This window comes from Equus quagga, chromosome 12, assembly GCF_021613505.1.
Source record: "Equus quagga isolate Etosha38 chromosome 12, UCLA_HA_Equagga_1.0, whole genome shotgun sequence".
NCBI lineage: Eukaryota > Metazoa > Chordata > Mammalia > Perissodactyla > Equidae > Equus > Equus quagga.
The window spans coordinates 110,074,043-110,095,049 of record NC_060278.1 but is presented as its reverse complement, the minus strand read 5'-3'; the positions used below and the strand labels follow the sequence as shown (position 1 = coordinate 110,095,049).

The 21,007-nt window shown below is 52.2% G+C and overlaps 1 protein-coding gene across 6 annotated transcripts in view; it reads right to left on the bottom strand.

The window, feature by feature from the left end:
* Positions 1-7,791: 7,791 nt before the first annotated feature.
* Positions 7,792-21,007, bottom strand: part of MTG2 (mitochondrial ribosome associated GTPase 2) — a 15,959-nt gene continuing 2,743 nt past the window's right edge. For 4 of the 6 annotated variants that reach the window (XM_046678682.1, XM_046678687.1, XM_046678685.1 and 1 more), the window contains 6 exons: positions 15,245-15,451; positions 13,498-13,645; positions 12,119-12,234; positions 11,068-11,286; positions 10,700-10,838; positions 7,792-9,939 (listed from right to left, as the gene is read on the bottom strand). In XM_046678682.1, coding sequence (XP_046534638.1) covers positions 9,545-9,939; positions 10,700-10,838; positions 11,068-11,286; positions 12,119-12,234; positions 13,498-13,645; positions 15,245-15,451 — 1,224 coding nt within the window. In that variant the 3' untranslated portion in view covers positions 7,792-9,544. Of the gene's footprint in view, positions 9,940-10,699; positions 10,839-11,067; positions 11,287-12,118; positions 12,235-13,497; positions 13,646-15,244; positions 15,452-19,797; positions 19,862-21,007 lie in introns of all 6 variants that reach the window. The other 2 variants (XM_046678683.1, XM_046678684.1) reach the window with 1 other exon arrangement.

Genomic DNA, 21,007 nt, shown 5'->3' with positions numbered 1-21,007 from the left:
GGGGAGGCACGAGGCCGTCTGGCCATTACCTCCCCGTGCCATCCTGACGCTCGCGGCTGGGCTTGGGGCGCAAAGAACCCTCCCACCAACATTTCCTGGAGCTCCTATGTCCTCATAGCCACCCCACAGGGATGCTCACACTCTCCATCCTGCAGACATGAGAACCGGGGCTCCAGAGGCTGGATGACTCGACCCACATCCCACACTCAGCTGTCAGTGGGGCCAGGACTCCATCTTCTCAGGCCACTGGGTTCTCCCCTGGGCCCCATGGGGGACAGCCATGTGTGAGCTGGTCCCCACCACCCTTCCTAGGGGACCATGTCTGTGCCCCCAGGATGGAGAGCACAGTGGGGAGATCTGTCCTGGGGGCGCATTGGGAAGAGCTCCTCTGAGCCTCAGAGCCCGATCTCGGCTCTGTTGATCTTAACACGAAGCTCATATTGAGCACCGACTGTACCTTCTCCCCTGTGCCATGCACAAGGAGTTGGGAAAAGTTGCCTCTGCTGAGTCAGGAGTATTGGGGTGGTGCATGTCCCCAGCCCAGCCAGAAAGCCGCAGTCCTGGGACTTTGGCTGAGACCTTGGGACACAGATCTTCCCCTTCAGCTGGGGTGGCGGGCCTGGTGGCCTCCAACACTGTCCTCACCAAGGCTGCCCTGTGGAGGGAGCACCCCTGGTGCAGCCAAGGCAAAGCCAAGCCACACTGACAGCTTCCTGGAGCCATTGTCTGAATACCTGGATCCAGCCTTGCCTGAAGCTAGCCCCAGACCTTTGTGTTTCATGAGTCACCAAATACCCCTTCCTTCCTAAAGTTGGTACAAGATGAGGTTTTGTAATGTGATAGGAAACGTCCTGCCCAGCAATACTTGGCCCAAGCTGACATCCCTCTGTCTTTGGGGGGGCAACAGATCACTCCTGCCCATGGGAGGTCTCTCTCTGATGCACAAAAAACAGGGAAGTGAGTTAATTATTTAGGAAATAATAATTAGTTGTTTGTAATGGTTTTTGGTAGGAAAGCAATCTTTTAACACATCCGGCTCTGATGGTAGAAAGGTCAGGAGGCAGAACCCATGTGCCTGTAACATCCTTCCTGTCCCCACAGGGTGTCAGGTGGGGACCTCAACTAGGCACTCTGCTTTGGCCTTAGATTCTTTTTTTCTTTTTCCTTTTTTGTGCTGAGGAAGATCAGCCCTGAGCTAACATCTGTGCCAATCCTCCTCCACTTCACACGTAGGACGTCCCCACAGCATGGCAGTGGTGTAGGTCTGTGCCCGGGATTGGAACCTGTGAACCTGGGCCACCGAAGCGCACTGAAGTGCACTGAACTCAACCACTCCACCGCGGGGCCGGCCCCTGGCCTTAGATTCTCTATCCATTAAACCAGGTGTTGCTGGCAGCACTCAGCATCCTGCCCCCAGGGAAGCAGGCGTTGTGTCCAGAGGTGGCGCGCTGAAGTTCGTCAGACACAAATCTCGGAGGGCCACAAAGATGTCCTTCAAAAGAGAGAGGAGAGAGAAAGCGGAGAAGGGAGGAAGGAGGAGACGGCCTCAGATGTAGTGAGAGGAGGAGGGTGGGGGACGCCGTGGGAACTGCACTGGGCTAAAAACGCATCTGTGACACTCCAAAGTCACACCAGTCTCCAAATTCAAACATGACAAATTTGATGATCTTTAAATGTTTCCACTTTAAATGCTGGCTGATCTTTAAAGAGTCCAGCAAACTCTGGTTCGGAGCTGAGGTGTAGACGTTGGGGTGGCTCAGTGGATAGGGAAGAGCCTGCCCTCTTCTCTCCTTCCTGGGCTGGTCCCCCGACTTGGCAGAACCACAGATTTCTGAGAATCCACGAGGCGGGCAGGTAGGCGGGCTGTTTCCTCACTGGCCCCTCCCTGGTGCCCCTCAGGGCCTACCAGCTTCCTTTGTCAGCTGAGGCTCTGTTCTGTCCTGCTCTGTCCTAGAAATCATCTGCCCTTCATCCCAGTCCCTCCAATCCATTAATTCATACTAAAGTGTGATGGACTGACTGTCACAGGGAGAGGTGGACATTTACATTTTAACACGTGACAATCTTTAAGTTCAAACAAGTCAAATTCTAATGCAGGCATTTCAGATAGGAAGACACACTGGGTGGGTGGAGGCCTGGGGATGGATGGTGTCAGCAAACTTTCTGGAGCTCCTGATACCTGCTGGACACTGAGCCAGACGAGGGCTTCATCAAGGATTCCAGGTCTGCCCAGCTGGAGGTCGGAGCCCCTTGGTCTGATCTGCTGCATGGAGCCCCCGTGGTGGGACAGCAGCTCTGAGGGCCACTGGGCCATGGGGACCTATTGGGGCCACACAGATGTTTCCTGAGACCAGAACTATGCCCTTCAAGATGCTACCTTTAATCAGCTATGGACCCCAGACACCCCTCAGTGTCCCAGTGAGCCAGTGGCACTGGGGCAGGCCCAGGGAGGCTCCTCAGAGTCACTTGGGAAGGCCTCCACTGTCTTAGGGAGGGGGTAGCTGCTGCTGGGGCCACCCCAAGTACACCAGGAGGCAGCTGGTCGGCAGTGACCAGCCTGGGGCTGCCCTGGCCTAGGTGGGGTGGGGAAGTGTCTCAGAGTACATGCTTTTGGGGTGGGGTGCGGGCTACTGGGGGAGCTTTCTGACCACCCCTCCCTGCCTTGGGGCCTCCCCGGCCTTCGTGAGCTATGGGCCTGTCCCTCAGGCTGGAGGGGACCTCGCTGAGAGACATGGAGGGAGCCTTCCCCCGCCCACGGCTGGACGATGGAGTGCGAGCTTGGCAGGCCCGGGCCAGGGCGGGCAGCACGGAGGCCAGGGTCTGGGCAGGTGAGTGCCACCTTCAGGCTGTCCCAGCAGGCAGCCCTGCCACAGCCCTTGCTACTATTGGCCAGAAGCCCCCCTTCCCCAGGGTTGACCCCAAGGAGGGTGAGGCCCCTGCCCGCCAGGGCTGCCCTCCAGGGGATGGAAGAAGGCAGGATCCTTTGTCAGGGAGGTGGGGGTGCCCATCCTGCCCTCCAGCCCTGGACCTCCTCTCCCCGCACTGGCCCAGCGCCCCAGCCCTCCCTCCAGGCTGGGCATCACGGAAGATAATTAATTCCACCCAGCTTTGTGTCTCCACAACCTCCACCTGGCTTCAGCCCTCCACTTGGGGCCGTCAGATGAAGACAGGAGCCCCGAGCAATCTGGCTGTCAGAGGCACAGAAACAGTTTCAGTGTAAGTGGGTTCCTGTGCTGCATTCTTTGTTGAGTCTGAGATTCAAATCAGCAGATCTCGTGACCCTCCCTGTCCTTCTTCCAGACAAGGACACTGCGGGGGAGGGGTGGTGGGAGAGGGGCTCAGCTCCAGGGAGCCACCTATCTCTTTGGAAAGGACCAGAATGACTAGGACTGGGCAGGTGGGTGGGGGGCTGCAGGGCCAGCTGCCTGTGGCCTGGCCCACTGTACGATGAGGGAAACCAGGAGCGAGGACACAGCCCCCACCCCCCCCGCACCGTGGGCATTGCTACCAGTACCCCAGTGCTGAATGGAAGGTATAGTGGCCTGGGTTGGGCGACCTGCCTGAACCAGGGCCATTGCAGAAATCAGTGTTTCCTGGCACTGTGGAAAATATCGACCCGCCCGGTGCCCATGGACTTTTTGTAAAGGAAGATTCTTTTTGTAAAGGAAGATTCTTTCTGTAAGGAACTAAATGATTGCAAGACAGAAAGAGACCACCCAGACGCCCCCATCCCTGGCACCCACAAGTCTGGGAGCCTGTGGACCGTGGGGTCTCCAGGCGTGCATGGTAGTGAGGTCACCCAGACTCCCCCCAGCCTGTGTCGCCCTCAGTCTACGCTGAGCCACGCGGCCCAAGGTCCCCTCTGCCCAGTTCAGCCTTTCTGGAACACCAGTGCGGCCTGTTTCGGAGGAGGCCTTGGGTGGGACCATCAGAGGCAGCCGGACAACGAGAATGCGAACATGAACATTAATGGCAGACAGTTCTGGCCCACTCCCAGGCCACTCAGCGTGGACTCGTTGACCCTCGTGGGGCCCACGGACGGGACACCCTGGCTTCTGGGAAGGACATTCTCTGCAGAGGCCTAACGCCGAGGGGTGTGTGGGCCGCACACGGACTTGTTTATGTGTTCATCTAACCTCATGTGTGCATTCTTTCAATAAACGGTAATCAAGAGTGCCAGGCACAGCTCTGGGGACGTGGAGGGGACGATGCCAGCCTGTTCCCTGGGTCTCCACGGGGCTTTTCAGAGAACAGCGGCCTCGCCAGTGTCTTCGCTTCCCTTTTCCTTCTGAGACTGCTGTGGGTTCACATGCAGTTGTAGGAAATAACAGAGCCCACGTGCCCATCACCAGTGTCCCCAGTGGGCACAGTTGCAGAACTGTCGTGCAGGATCACGCCAGACGTTGACCTCTGTGCAGGCCATGGACCTCAGGCTTCCCACCTCAGCTGCACTCATGTGTGTGGACATGCATGTGTACGCGCATTTGAGTGAGTGTGTGTTTAGTTCTATTAATTTTTTTTAGTGTGGTCAAATGTACATAAAATTTAGCTTTTAATCATTTTTAAGTGCACAGCTCAGTGGCATTAAGCACATTCACACTGTTTTGCACCCATCACCACCATCCATCTCCAGAACTTCATCTTCCCAAACTGAAATTCACTACTTATTAAACACCAAGTTCTGTGAGATTTTATCACATGTAGCTTCACGTGACCACAGTCAGGACACATAGTTCCATCACAATGACCCCTCAGGCCGCCCTTCAGAGCCACAGCCACCTCCCCACCGCCCAGCCCTGACCAGCGCGGCTCTCTTCTCCACCCCACCCGTCTCTACACCACCACCTGCATGGAGGCCCGGTGCTGACCTGCGGAGGTGCTCTCAGCAGTCTGCCCCTTTTTGCTGCTGAGCAGAGCTCTCCATTCAGCGGGGTTTGGTTGTGCCCCATTAGTAAATATTTTGGCATGTATTCCAACATATGTATATGTATTTATCTGAACTACCATCTACCCAGGATATATGTCCTTATGCCTCATGTGCTGGCGCCGTCCTGGCCTTGGGACACAGCCCAGACCAATGAGGGGCCATGTGGGAGCAGGAGTCGATGCACACCAGGAGGCCACATGAGCTGTGAGACGGGGCTGGCAAGGCCGAGGGTGGGCCCCGCGTGGATGGGACTGTCTTTGACCGGGTGGTCAGAGACGCGCCCCCCAACTGGAGGGCGTCTCATGAGGTACCTGGTGAGGGGCATTTGGGTCACAGGGAGCAGCAGCACAAAAGCTCGGAGTCCGAGAGTATCCTTACTGTGGCCAAGAAACAGCTGGAGCAGAGGTAGAGGCAGGGGGAGAGGGAGGGCAGCAGGCGAGCAGGCCAGGCTGTGAGGCCCAGGGGCTCTGCTCCCAGGGAGGGCGGCCCAGAGGGCACGCAGGAAGGATCCACGATGCACAGGGATCAGCCACGTGGGCTGTCATGTGGCAGAGACGAAGATGCCTGGGCAGCTTCTAACGTGTACACATCATCAAAATGAAAAGGGTGCTGCACTGATTTGAACAGTGTCCCCCCAAATTCACGTAGAGCAGAACCTCAGACCACGACCTTATTTGGAAATAAAGTCTTTGCTGATGGAATTAATTAAAGATCTCAAGTGCCAGCCCCGATGGCCCAGAGGTTAAAGTTTGGCGCTCTCACGGCTTTGGCCTGGGTTCACTTCCCATCACGGAACCACACTACCTAGATACACACTAGACACACACATAGTTGTATGCATCTGGTTGTAGATCCTTCTACGTGAGCTGCTACCACAGCATGGCAACTGAGACAGGGGCTTTGGGGAGGAAAAAAAAAAGATCTCAAAATGAGGTCATCCTGGGTTTCAGGTGGACCCTAAACCCAATGACCAGCGTCCTACAAGATGAAAGGACACAGAGGAGAAGCCACGTGACAACAGGTAGAGACTGGAGTGATGTAGCCACAAGCCAAGGGACACCAGAAGCTGCAAGAAGCAGAAAGGATCCAACCCCAGGACACGTTGATGTTGGCCTTCTGGTCTCCAGGGCTGGGAGAGAATAAAGTTCTCCTGTTTTAAGCCCCCCAGTTTGTGGAACTTTGTTACGGTAGCCTGGGCAGACTAACAGAGATTCGATGAAACTGAAGTGGACGTCTTAGCTCCTCCCACAGCACCACTGGCCCTTTGCCAAGATGGAGCTGGGCTTCTGAAGAGGACTCGAGGGCTGCAGGGCCTCAGGGTGGGCCCCTAGGCCCCACTCCACCAGGGCTGCCTGCCAAGGAGCCCAAGGCCATCAAGTCCAGAGAGGGCTGAGGCGGGGGTACCAGGGGGTCCAGACCCAACCAGGCCACCTGGAGGGATCAGTGTCTCAAGGCACCTGGATGGAGAAGCTCCAGCCCCAGGACTCGTTCTGCACCTAAGCTGCATAACAACGCAAACTCCAGTCCCACAAGCCATTCCACACACCTGGCTGGAAGCAACCACGGTGTGGCTATTGATTCTGTGGGTGGGCAGTGGACAGGTCGTCTTTGCCTCAGCAGGGCCTGTCACTTGTCAGCAGACCAGCCCAGGCTTGGTCACATGCTGGGTGCTGGCAGGATCCGAGAGGGCAGAAGGAAGCTGGAAGGCTCCGAGGCCTCATCGGGGGCCACGCAGACCCTTCCAGGCATCCTACAGGTCAGGACAGGTCACAGGTTACCCCAGGCTGAAGGTGGGGACAGACCCACCTCTCAGGGGACAGGCAGCGCAGAACTGTGGCCATTTGCGATCATGCAACTGGGCTGTCCAAGCTTGCACTTGCTCACACGTGCTTTCTAAGCTGGGCTTCTGATTTGGAGAGTGAGCATGTCTGGCCCCGTCGGTTTCTCAGGCCTTTACCACATCTGAAAACAGGTAAGTGTCCACTTTCTCCTGCCCAAGGATTAGCCTCTAAAAGACAAGGGAGGGCAGAGAGAACTTTCCAGAGGCCGGTGGGGTGGCCGAGGGGAGGGCGGGTGAGGCACTCCAGGACCCTCCTGTGCCTCTGGGAGCCCTGCAGGAGCCCGGAGGTTTGCTCTCCGGAGCAAGTGGACACAGGCGCTCTGGAACTCAGGCGGCCAGGCCTTAGGGCTGAACACTGGGGAATTCAGGAAAGTCTGCATCTGGAAGCTGAGGCGCCCCCATCTTCACAAATGCTTCCAGAAAGGCCGTCAGTAGCCAGGGAACAGCCCGAGGCAGATGCTCAGAGGGAGCCTCTAGAGAGTGACTCCATCAACAAGAGTAAAGGCAGAGGGGAGAGGAGCAGAGGGAAGGGCCCACACCCACCCGGGGTCCCTGTAGGGTACTGAGCCCACTGTCCACATGGGAACAGGAGGCCGGGGGACACCAGAGAGGGAATCTCCAGGGAGAAAGGAAGCTGGCTCACAGGAGCATCTGGGAGATGGAACCAATGATGGGGGGACAGAAACAATATCCAGAAATAGAAAACGAGGCAAGCGAATGAGGCGGATGTCGTCTTCCCAAAAAATGAGGGCTAGGCAGGGACAGTCGTGCGGCTTGCCCCACAGTAAATGCTCCGCGGCCCAATACGGTTCCTAGATCACTCAGGATGGCCATGGCAGACAGTGGCAGGGAGGGGGACGTGAGAAAGCCAAGTCCTGTCCTCAGGACCGCTATCAACAGGTGGTGCCCCCAAAGAGCTGAAGTTTTTAGAGACCAGCTCTCAAGGGCACGGTGAGCAGCAGCAGCCTGGCGTCAGCTGCGATCTGAGGGAGGTAGGGCAGGCCCTGCTGCTTCTCAGTGTGAGTCTGAGCACCCACCACTCACCTTTTAGAAACATTTTCAACCAACCAGAAACCTAACTATCAGCCTCCACTCATTCATTCATTCCACAAATACCTACTGGGAGCCTCCTCTGGGTCAGAGCTGAGAACAGCACAGACACACTGGCCTCCAGAGGTCTCTTGCCATCCGAGTGTTCCGTGATGGGGTCAGCCTCAGGGAGGCATCTGGAGCGTTCCCTCCACAGAGCACCGGGAGACAAAGATGAAAGACCATGGATAATTAATGCTGCTCAGACCCGGCGTTACTCTACGAACACAGTGGGTGGCCCAAGAGCGAGCCAACGGACGCAGGACCCACCTCTGGTTCCAGGATGCAAGGGCCTCTTAGACTCCGAGACATTAGGACAAAGCTTCAGGGACGGACTCCCAGTCTAGCCGCAGACTTGAAGTGAGATCAGAACTGAACTGCTTCCCGAAGCTCGGGCCTGGCTTGTGCTCCGCCCAGACCCGCGTGCAGAAAGGAAACCCGAGCGCACCAGCAGCCAGGCCACCCCAGGACCCGGAGGCTGATCCCCAAGGGCCCAGGGCCTTCTCCTGGGGACCACTTCATCCCTTAAGGGCCCTCAGGGACGTGTCAGAGGCATCAGCCTTTATTTGCGGGATACCAAAGTTCTACAGTATTTTGTTGGATGAGCCAGTTGGCAGCAGTGGAGCTGTCCTCACGGGGTCCATCTGCAGCCACTGGATGCCAGGAGCGGGGGTGCGGCTCCCAAGGAACACTTGAGCACAAAGACTTGAGCCACATGACAGCGAAGAGGTGGCTTCCCCAGCATGGCGGTCCTCTGGCTGCCATCCCCTGAGGAGTGCTGGAGTCGGTCCCACAGGGCTCTCTGAACTGACTGCCAGGGGCCAGCCAGGATGGTAAGAGGCTGGCCCAGGGCCCGTGTGCTCTCAGATTGCCACCGGGAGGAGAGGGGAGATTCAGCCCGCCGCCCGGGAGATGTCGCCGCCATTTTCTCTCTAGACTTGGGCCACCTGTGGGGGACAGCTACCTGGGCCCCGCCGCCGTAGTTACTAACGCCCTTGCACACAGACTGAGGCAGGCAGCGCATCCTGGGGTTGGATATTGGGTGCACTCAGCCGTGACGCGAATGGCGTGGCTCTCCCCCGGCCCTCAGCTCCGAGGGAGCAGGGCGCGGCGTCTGGAACAGGGGGCGCGGCCCTCACCGCCTTCCTGACGGCGGCAACGCACCCAGAGGAGCTTTGCACCGGCATCCTTCCACGGCTCGGTGCTTGCAAAGCCTTCCTGTCCCCTCACCCTCCCGCAGCACAGCACGTCCCCACAGGAACAGCCACTCTGCAGGGTGGCGACAGCTCTGGATCGGAGCCTACCTCTGCGACAGCCGCAGACATGGGTGGGTTAGTGCCCAGGAGCCCGAGAGCACACCTGGGGCGCCAGCTGCCATGTGTCCTCTGAGCACGCTCCGCAGCATCTGATAACGCCAGCCAGCAGCGTGGGCCCTGCTAACTAGGGGCACTCATGAACACAAACGAGCCCATCTCAGCAACAGCATGCCGCTGCGGGGGGTGGGAAGCACTGGGGAGCAGACTGTCAGGTGGCACAAGTGTCCGCCACTGAAGGGGCCCCAGGAGCAGGGGGCGCATCAGAGGGGGGGCCCGGGATGACTGGGGAGGGCAGGTGCACGAACACCTCCAGCTCTGCGGAAGCTGCGTTCTTGGCGCCGAGTCAGGTCTTTGCTGGGCAGCAGCCCACCGCTACCACCTGAGCGGCTGCCGGCCGCGCGCCAGCTCGTTGGCCACGTGCTCCTCGTGGAGGTCCTTCAGGCGCAGCAGCAGCTCCTCCAGGTTCTCCCCGGTCGCCGCCGACAGAGCGATGGCCTTCTGGCCCAGGCGAGCCTGCAGCTGGGGCAGACGGGCTCTCGCCTCAGGGAGATCAATCTTGTTTGCGACGATGGCGTGGGGCCTCGCAGACAGGCCTTCTTCATATTTCTCCAGCTCATATTTCAGGTCCTCAACCTGAGTCCAGGGCTCTGGCACCGAAAGATCCACCACGAACAGGAGGAAGCGGCAGCGCTCGACGTGCCTGAGGAAGGCGCAGCCCAGGCCCCGGTTCCGGTGCGCGCCCCGCACGAGGCCCGGGATGTCGGCCACTGCAGGAGACAGAGCACATGGTGTGGGGAGCCTGGCCTACCGCCTGGCCTGATGTCCTGCTTCTCAGACCTTCCTTAAAAGAACCCCTTGGAACTGAAGTCATTCAATTTACTGCCTGGAGACGCCTCAGGCCAACTGCCAGCCAAGGCTCTGCAGCTTTCAGTTCGCAAAATGCTTTGAAATATGTGGGTGACAGGCATGAGGATGATCAATCTAATAAGGAATATTTAACACATTCCAGTCTTTCTGGATTCAAAAGTGATTAAAAAAATGGGAAAGTGGCTTCCTGTAATATACTAATAATGTGATTACCAATAGAAATTATTATAGAGTACTCAGTAATATAAAGTGCTATACAAATAACATTACCAGCAGGCTTACTATTTTTAATGGGCACATTATCTTCCGGAAAAAAGTTTTCTTCTCTCAAAATGGTACAGGGAAAGCTTTTAAAATCACATGCTGTCTACATGACTGAGGCTGCCGAGTTCCTCGTGGAAGAAAGAGAAATGAAGACCGTGAGAAGGAGTAATTTCCTTAGGTTTGAAATTTAAACTCAAATTCCTGCACTGTTGCTCACGGACGCCTGGGACAGGGTGGGACGCAGGCCTAAAGCCTACTTTGGATAGAGAGCCACGAAGGTTTAAATTAGGAAAAACAATGCTACATTTTAGACAGGAAGCTATGTTTGCTACATAATTAATGTTCTGAATTACATCATTTAAACCTAAGCCTTTGAGAGAATTCTGGAAGTTCTACCTGCTATTTGTTGGTGGTCTTCATAGTGAACAATCCCAACGTGGGGGTTTAAGGTAGTGAATGGGTAGGAAGCCACGGTGGGTTTCGCGTTTGAAATGGCCCGGAGGAGCGAGGACTTGCCTGCGTTGGGGAATCCCACCTGGAAGAAAGAAGACCCTCTATCATCATCTCGGAGTCTGTAACTGACCAAGACAAGGAAGTTTCAGGACTGGGAATCAACGACAAGTGGGAGCACAGGCTCCTGGGGGTCAAGAGGACGCTGACTGACTAGCCTGTGGCATGTTTCACCATCAGGGACAGCAGGTTTTCTGTAATCAGTGTGTGTAAAATGCCACCTCCTCCAGCCTGGGACTTCAGGTGACACCCACCATCCCAGCGTGGGCCACTGTCTTGAGCTCCAGGAAGAGGACTCGCTCCTGACCGGGCTGTCCAGGGGTACAAGTCACAGGGGCGCGGTTATCGTTGGCCAGGAAAAAGCGGTTGCCCTTCCCTCCTGCTCCCCCAAGAGCGGCGACGTACTCATCACCCGGGTGCGACAGGTCCGCCACAACTTCGTGTCCCTCCTTCACTAAAGTGCCCAGGGGGACCTGGAAAACAACAACGCATTTATAGGCTTAGAGAGAGACAAGAGGGGAGCAGACTGGACCTCGTGTATTTATCTAATTTTCAAGGGGGGTGCGTGGTGGGGCACAGCCGAGAGCCCCCTTTGTGGAGCTCCTCAGGAGCAGAGAGGCCCGGCCCTCACAGGGATTCCATGCAGCTGGGTACACTGCCTGCAAACGACCTAAACAGCTTTTTCCAACAGCGTTTCTCAACGCTGAGGGCGAACTGAAGTATCTGGAAAGTGCGGAGACAATCTAAGGAGAGTCAACTCCACTCACGGAGGAGAGGCCCCAAGAGGGTCAGTGCAGAGGGCGGCTTGGGGTCTGGAGACGAGAGGAACAGTGGACCCTGTGGGGTCTGTCTTTTCAAAATATAATTATTGGGGCCGGCCCCGTGGCCGAGTGGTTAAGTTCGCGCGCTCCGCTGCAGGCGGCCCAGTGTTTCATCAGTTCGAATCCTGGGCGCAGACATGGCACTGCTCATCAAACCATGCTGAGGCGGTGTCCCACATGCCACAACTAGAAGGACCCACAACTAAGACTATACAACTATGTACCGGGGGGCTTTGGGGAGAAAAAGGAAAAAAAATAAAATCTTAAAAATAAATAAATAAATAAATAAAATATAATTATTTCATGATTTTTGGACAGGCCACCTAGGCACATGGTATGAATGAGGACAGGCCCAGTCCGCGGATCCGCTTCGTGGTGGACAGCTGTGCGTTTCAAGGCGAGGGGCCCCTCTGGCCCACACCGAGGCCCTGAGGAGCCTGATGTTCTAGAAGGGGGACAGGGCAGGCTCTCAGCCTCAGCTTACCCGGATGTAGAGGAGAGCGCCGTTTCGCCCAAAGCAGTTTTTCCTGCCACCGTCTTCTCCATCAAAACCCTGATACCGCGACAGGACTGATGCCAGCGACTTGACTTGCTGGTCAACTAAGAGTTAGAGCAAGAAATTCACCTTCCTTTGTGTTAGCAGCAGACCCACCTGCATACTGTTAGCTGTCTTTTGTTCAGTTTAAGAACATTAAGATGCACATGGAGGGGCCGGCGCTGTGGCCGAGTGGTTAAGTTTACGCACTCCGCTTAGGCAGCCCAGGTTTCCCTGGTTTGGATCCTGGGTGCGGACATGGCACCGTTTATCAAGCCATGCTGAGGCAGCATCCCACATGCCACAACTAGAAGGACCCACAACTAAAATAGACAACTATGTACTGGGGGATTCGGGGGTGGGGGGGGAAGATTGGGAACAGTTGTTAGCTCAGGTGCCAATCTTTAAAAAAAAAAAAAGAATGCACATGAAGGGGCTGGCCCAGTGGTGTAGTGGTTACTTTTGCACACTCAGCTTCGGTGGTCCAGGGTTTGCAGGTTTGGATCCTGGGCGCGGACCTACATACCACTCGTCAAGCCATGCTGTGGCAGCAACCTAGATATAAAATAGAGGAAGCTAGCAACAGATGTTAGCTCAGGGCCAATCTTCCTCATTAAAAAAAAAAAGCATACGGAAATATGGAATGAAGTTGCAGGAGTTACTAACTAGCAACATGATTTTTTTTTTTTTTTTTTTTTTGCTGAGGAAGATTGGCCCTGAGCTAACATCTGTGCCCATCTTCCTCTATTTTATGTGGGATGCTGCCACAGCATGGCTTGACAAGCAGTGTGTAGGTCCATGCCTGGGATCCAACCCTGAGAACCCCGGGCCTTCAAAGCAGAGTGCCTGAATTTAACCACCATGCCACTGGGGCAGCCCCACACAACATGATTTTTGTAAAAGCTAAAATCTTATTCTGAAAACTTCAAAATTACCCATAATGCCAATCATCAATTTATAACCAGCTACTCTATTACGGTGTGGATGTTCGCTAAGTACCAGTTTACTGAGCACTTGTGCTTGACGTGTGCTGAAGGTGACCAACAGCACAGCACTCACTGTGACAGTGGCCAGACTGTGCCCTCTCCCGTATCGCACTATCTTGTGAGCCTCTCTGATCCTAAGCTATCTTTGTGTTCCTGAAATTTAAAGAAAAAACACTATCAAAGTTGAGTTTTGGTGTATGATTTAAATGTGAACATCCACATAATTTAATAAAAATGATTTCCACACATCAATTTTTGAATTTAAATTCCCGTTAGGATAAGAAGGTGGAAACTTTCTGCCCCAAAGACATGTGGACACAGCCATCTTCCCCGGGCACGTGCCTCTCAGGATGACGTGGCCACCGTTGCCTCCGTCGCCACCATCGGGGCCTCCAAACTCCTTCCGGGGCTCACTGTGGAAGCAGCTCACCCCGTCACCTCCGCGTCCCCCTCGGACAAGCACTCGGCGATGGTCCACAAAATGCCTTTTCTGGAGAGAGCACAGTGCGCCCGGGTTGTTATTAACTCTGCAGTCCCTTCAAGGACCAAACGGCCCTTTGAAATGTACTTTTCTACACAACAGGCTTTAAAATGAAAAGTTAATGATTTTAACATTGCTAATCTCTCCTAAAATGCAAATACAAGAAACAGGTCCCACGAGTCCCTGCTATCTGTAGGCGAAGGTGAGCGAACCACGCAGACGTAAAAGGCGGTCAGTGTGGAACACACGCTCGACAACGAATGCAACGTTTCCAACCTAAAGGAAACAAGGGTGATTTAGACAATATTCCTTAAATAAAGTGTCCTTCCAGCTTTCTTCAAATAGAAACACATTATTGAAATAACAGGTCTTTACTGAGGGAAAGTTCTAGTTCCTTAGGATGCAAGAATGAAAGTGAGTTAGAGTCCAGGGTCCACTATCAGGCTTCCAACTGCGGAGAAAGGGCGTTTTCTGCAGGCTGACTGCACAGGGCTCAAATTTTAAAGGGAGTGATGCAGACAGAGCCCCTTATGTCAGAGAAGGTTTTCTCCAGGTGCCCAACAGAGGTACAATCCAGCTAAAGAATTAGAACCAACTGGGTTAACATTTGACACACATTCGCTCACACTTCACGAAGGTCGGCTATCCCAGGTGCCAGGGCGCAGGACCGATGCCACCGGAGCCAAGTGGTCCTCCTGAGGAGCCCCCCGCTTGCGGCCCAGGCGCCGAGACAGCCGTGCTGTCCACACAGGCTCTCCGCCGGGGCCCAGCAGCTGCATCTCCATCCACTACTCCATTAGCAGATCTTTTTTTTTTTTAAGAAAATACACAAATATTTTAAGATTCTCTGGCACCACCACATGGAAAAATCATGAATTACTATTTCAAAAACTCAATGTACAATGTCACTGTATGCCAGCATAATCAGAATCAACTTGGTGGAAAAAAACACAAGTGCTGACCAGTGTAAGGAAGATAAACCGAGACTCAGTTCTCACAGTCTGGGGAGGAGAGAGAGCCCTGAGGAAGCCTGAGACATCTGAGCGCACACAGACTGCCCAAGTCATCTTCCCACAGGAAGCACTGCTTGCCTAACAACGTTTATCTGGAGCCCTCATTTAGGAGGAAATGAAGTGTGTCATAAACACGTATTTTTTTGAATTTAATTAAAGATCATTCATATTTTAAATAGAAGGTTTTGATAAACAGAAAATAAAAAAACTTGTAAGGCTTAAAGAACTGTAAAATTAAAGGTCTATTTCCCCCTGAGATGTTTTAAATTAAGAAATGTTCACACATACTTAAGAATTACGTGCTACAGGCATCAGACACACAGGCTAACGACAAGCACCACGCACCCGTCCCGGGCAAAGGGAAGAACACCGTCAACACTCTGGGCACCCGGGCTACGTGCCTGGTCGGGGCAGCGTTTACGACAGCACACATCAGGCACACAGGCCTTCACCTCACTTCCTCACTCTCAGGATGTTCTGAGCGTCCCTCCAGTGACACCATCAGGATAAAGAGAGACAAGGATAAGAACTCAAAGAGCGCCCTCTGCCTCGTGAGAGGGCACTGCAGGCAGTTCCTTCGGTTTACGGGCCTCACCAGTTGCTTCTCAGAGAGCAGTTTCTTTCTGCGGGGTTCCTGATGCTTGGCACTGTCTGCACAGCTGACCGAGAGCAGCCGGGGAGAAGCATGCTGTGGAAGGAGCCAGCCAGGCCCAAGGACCGCTTGCGTGGATGGAGTCCAGCGCCCCATGCCCTCCAACACCCTCAGTCTTGCTGAGAAAAGCCTCGAAGGAATCATGGCTCCCTAAAAGTCAAATGGGCAAAGTAAGACACCTGGTTTAACCAGAACATCACACCGGAACTAGAGAACAGTGCCTGGCACACGGTGGAATCGCAGTGTATGTTTTTGAAACAAATAAATGAACTGAGGAATATGACTCTTGTCATTCACCACTTTCCACCCCAAGTTAGGAAGGCTCATCTGCCTCGTCAGCCTATTTACTCCCCGGGGACAAGATGTGTGTGCAGAGGACTGAGGTCATTACATGTCCTGCAGCAGTGGATGGACGCCTCCACGGCGCACGGAGCACAGGCGTCCCTGTGAGGCCTTTCGTGAGCCAAACGCCAGAAAGAGAAAACGCTATTCTTGCTTTTCACCTTCTATCGTAAAAGCAAAAATCCTCTTTGGATTTCTTTCACTTAAGGAAAACAGATACTGATATGGGGCTTTCGTAAAAGCAAAGTGGCATACAGCAAACTTTCAAAACGTGGAGGACATCCATATCTGCTAAACAAAAATACTAAAAAGGAACTCTAAGTCTCAAATCAAAATTTCTTAAAAATAAAAACACCCATTTATTCAAATGCTATTTTGTTCTCTTGTGCAGTTTAAAATGGTCAAGCTGGAACATGGTGAGAATATTAAACGTGGAGGGCATGCAGACTCTGGAAACAAACTGCCACCCCTGCCCCTCGTCCCCAGTGTCGCCCAGGAACTTTCACCAACGTGTGCAACCTCTGTCTCCTCATCTGAAAATGGACAGGGTTGGGAGGATGGGGAGAGTTACCCCACGTGCACACACAACAGCGGTCCATGTGCGGGCTCAGAAGCGTGAGCTACGTTTCACTACGGGCTGTTTATGCCACTACTCGTTCACGAAACAGCCTGCGACTACCACGCACCCTGCAGGTGCCGAGGGTCAAGGGAAAGAAGTGTCAGAGCTGGCCCTCCAGGAGTGACACCCCTGCCCTTCACTGCGAGACCAAATGGCCACCACTCCCAGACGTCCCTGCTCTGCGGGCACACGTGTGCCACCTAAAAGGTAACTCATGAGGCTTTCCTCCCATTTTTAAGTACGAAAGATACACAGAGAAGGAGACATAAATGTACACGTATCGTTTAAGAAATAATGACAAAGCCAGCATGCGCCTGACACAGCAGGTGAGGAAACAGAACCTGCCTTCTCCTCAGAAGTCCCTCAAGCGCGCCTCCCACTCACACCCCTCCCTCCTCCTGCAGAACACACACTTTCTTGGTGGGACTCACTCTCTCAGCAACACACAAACTCTCTGAAAAGCTGGAGCACGGTATCAAGGACTTCTCCTTCCTGAATCACTCAAGCACAAGCTGCGGCCCTGACACCTACACCCGGAACACTCCAGCACGCGCCCTGTGGGCAAGGGCAGCCCCCACAGAACCAGGGCCACCTCTGAAACCACGCTGCATGACCACCAGGCTCACACCTCCCAAGTTTAGCTAACTGTCCAACAGCGTCTTCCACGGCAAAAGGGCCCACTTCAGAATCACGTGCTGTGTTTCGCTGTCGAGTCTCTCCAGCCTCCTTAGGCCTGGGACGTTCCTCAACCTTTCCTTCACTCTCGTGCCCTTGACCCTTGCAACATCACAGCCCAGGTGTTCTGAAGCATGTCCTCAATTTCTGTCTGACTGCCGTCCCCTCGTGACGAGACTTGGGCGATGCATCATTGGCAGGAATGTCACAGAGTGCTGCAGCCTCACCCGCCCCTCCCACAGGCCTGGGTTTCCTGGGTCCCTTACTGACACGCGCTCTGAGCTCCAGCCCCGGAGGTCCCTGGCCAGTGTCCCTACCGACAGGGCGCTCCTTCCCCACTGTGGTCAGTGAGGACCTCGGGGGAGATGCTCTGAAACTGTGTGCGTATCCCCTTTCTCACAAACTTTCCGTTTATTCATTTCTATGGGCTCATGGTTTCCTATTCTATTCAATGAGCTACATTCTCTTACTATCATTTACTTTGATGCTCAAATTGTCTCCAGTTTGGCCAGTGGAAGCCCATCAAGCTGGCTTCACTGTTCTTTTGACATGTGCCCTTCGACCTTTGAGCACTCCCTGTTTCCTGGCACAAAATATTCCAGGCTCACCTAGAACTTTCCCTGGCCAACCCTGAAATCAGCCTTTACTCCAAGAGCCCTGGTTCCTTTCAGTGGAGAATGGCATTAGAAGCCCGTCTACACGCTGGGCTTGCTCACGGCTACTGTGGTGCCCCTGCTCATAGATTCCCTCAGTGCACAGTGCTGGGGAAAAGACGACACATCTGTAGTCACTGCTACCCCCGTCCACCCCTAGCGACGGAGCAGCATCTGCAGCAAACCATGAGTTCACATGTATGTATCCAATCCCAAGTCAACACCACGAGGTTCAGTGTAATTCTGTCTGTCTTTGCAACCCCATTCTCTGACTGTCAGAATCCTGCCTTCCACTATCCTCAATATGTTTATCTGTTCATTTCCTCAGCGCCCACAGTAACCAAATCCCCGCTCCCTCCACCCAGGTGCTCTCCCGTCCCCATGCTGGGCTGCCCCACCATGAGGACACCCTCCTCTTGTTATCTTCCCAAAAATGTATTTTTTTAAATAAACCTTTATTTTGGAATGATTTTAGATTTACAGAACAGGTGAAAGACATTCCCATATACCTCTTACCCAGTTCCCCCTAACGTTATATTAGCATTTTATGTGACTGAAGTACATTTGTCAAAACCATGAAACCAACATTAGTGCGTTATTATTAATTAAATCCCAGATGGCATTCAGATTTCACCAGTTTCCCCATGAATATCCTTTTCTGTTCCAGGATCTCACTCTGCATTAAGCCATCCTGGAATGGTATTTTTTTTTTTTAAAGATTTTATTTTTTTCCTTTTTCTCCCCAAAGCCCCCCAGTACATAGTTGTATATTCTTCGTTGTGGGTCCTTCTAGTTGTGGCACGTGGGACGCTGCCTCAGCGTGGTTTGATGAGCAGTGCCATGTCTGCGCCCAGGATTCGAACCAATGAAACAGTGGGCAGCCTGCAGTGGAGTGTGCGAATTTAACCACTCGGCCACGGGGCCAGCCTCCTTGGAATGGTATTTTTAAAGTGCTGAAAGAAAAGAATTGCCCACCAAGGAACACACCCAGTGAAAACGTCCTTCAGGAAGGCAGGTGAAATAAGATATGCTCGATGGTGGAAAACTAGGAGTCTTGGTCACCAATATACCTGCTCTACAAGAAATGTTCAAGAATGTTCTTGAGGTGAAGGAGAAAATGATACCAGATGAAACCCACATCTTTAGGAATGAAGAGAGAACAACAGAAATGGTAAATTTTTATAAAAGACTATCTTTTTCCTTGTAAGAGTTTTTAAATATGTATGATTGTAGAAAGAAAAACTTATTTATAATATTGTCCAGTGGGTTTCCATGCATGCAGAGGTACAACTTATGAAAACATAAAAAGCAGAGAAGGGAGGGGATTAAAAGGACCTGCATGATCCCAAGGTTTCCATGTCTCTGCGATGGGGCGCAGCCCTAACTCTAAGCTGACTGTGAAAAGCTGGGTATGCGCAGTGTAACCTCCAGAGCAACCGCTAAGACACCACACAGAGGTGCGGCCAAACGGCCAACAGGTAGATGAAATGGACTGCTACAACCTGTCCCAACAATTCAAAAGAAAAGGGGAAACAGAACAAAAAAGAGGGACGAACAGAAAACCAACAACAAAACAGTGTACCTAAACCTAACCGTACACATAACTCAGATAAAACACACTTCCAGAAAAAGAGCATTACCTAAGACGAAGAAAAAGAATAGTTCATCGGGAAGACCTAACAGTTAAAAATGTGCAGGAGTCTAAAAGAGCTTCCAATACATAAAGCAAAATTTGAGATAATGAAAGGGGGAAACAGACCATTCCACAATGACGGCAGGACATTTTAATACCATTCTCTCAGGAAGCAATAAAACAAGTACTTGAAAAACAAAACAATCAAAAACTGTAAAGATGTAGAAAACCTGGAAAACACTATCAACAATATTGGTCTAATTGACATTTACAGAACAGTACATCCAACGACTGTAGACCGTACATTATTGTCAGGTGCACGTGGAATGTTCACTAAGATAGACCACATCATGAGTCATAAAAGAAATCTCAATAACTTTAAAAGGACAGAAATCAAATAGAGTGTATTCCCTAACCACAACAGAACTGAAGTCAATAAACATAAAATATCTAGGAAAACCCCAAATATCTGGAAATGAAACAACACTCTTCTAAATAATCCAATAGGTAAAACGAGATCAAAAGAGAAATCAGAAAATATTTTGAACTGAATGATAATGAAAGTACAACATACCAAACTTACGGGGTGCAGCCAAAGCAGAGCTGCAAAGCAGGGGCCCATACAGCTCCAAGTGCTTCTGTCAGTAAAGAAGAAAGATCCAAGATCAGTGACCTCAGGCTCCAAATCAAGAAGCCAGAAAAGCAAAGCAAGTGGAAGAAAAGAAATAATAGCAGCAATTAACAAAATAGAAAACTGACAGACCATAGAAAAAATCCCACAGCCAAAAAACTGGCCCATTAAAAAGACAAACAGAACTGACAACCCTCTAGCCAGACTGATCAAGAAAATAAGAGAACACAAATCATCAATGTCAGGAATTTTAAAGGTTATCAATACAAATCCTATAGACATTAAAAGGGTAAGAGAACACCATGAACAAGTTTTTGCCAAAAACTTTAACAACTTATGTGAAATAGACAAATTTCTTGAAAACGCAACTTACCAAAGAAACACAAGAAGAAACAGAAAATCCAAATAGCCCTGTATCTACTAAAGAAGTCAAACTTGTTACAAAAGAGTATTCCTCAAAAGATGACTCCAGACTCAGACTGTTTTACTGGTAAATTCTATCAAACAATCAAGGAAGAAATAACAGCAATCCTACACGAACTTTTTCAGAAAACAGAAGTGCGGTCATTACTCAACTCATATTATGAGGCCACTGAAACCTGAGTACCAAACCCTGACCTTACAAAAACAGAAAATGACAGCCCAGGAGCTGGGCCTGTGGCCGAGTGGTTAAGTTTGTGCTCCACTTCAGCGGTCCACGGTTTCGTCAGTTCAGATCCTGGGCGCGGACGTGGCACCGCTCATCAGGCCACGCTGAGGCGGCATCCCACATGCCACAACTAGAAGGACCCACAACCAAAAACATACGATTATGTACTGGGGGGCTTTGGGAGAAAAAGGAAAAATAAAATCTTTAAAAAAACCCAAAAAAACAAAAACAATAAGCATTTAACACCTCTATGTCACTCCTGGCAAGATAAGTATTTTTCAAGTATTCACTCACTTAGTCCTTATAACAACTCTGTAAAGAAAGTACTTTTATTATCTTCACTTTCCAGAAGAGGAAACTGACGCAAAGAGTGGTGAAGTGAAACACGAAAGGTCACAGAGGTATTAGATGGGAGGGGTAGGAGCAGAGTGTGAAAACTTGTTGTTAAAGGGAAAAAACCAACTCACCAATCAATAGAAGCACACCCAAGGCCAAGACCAACTC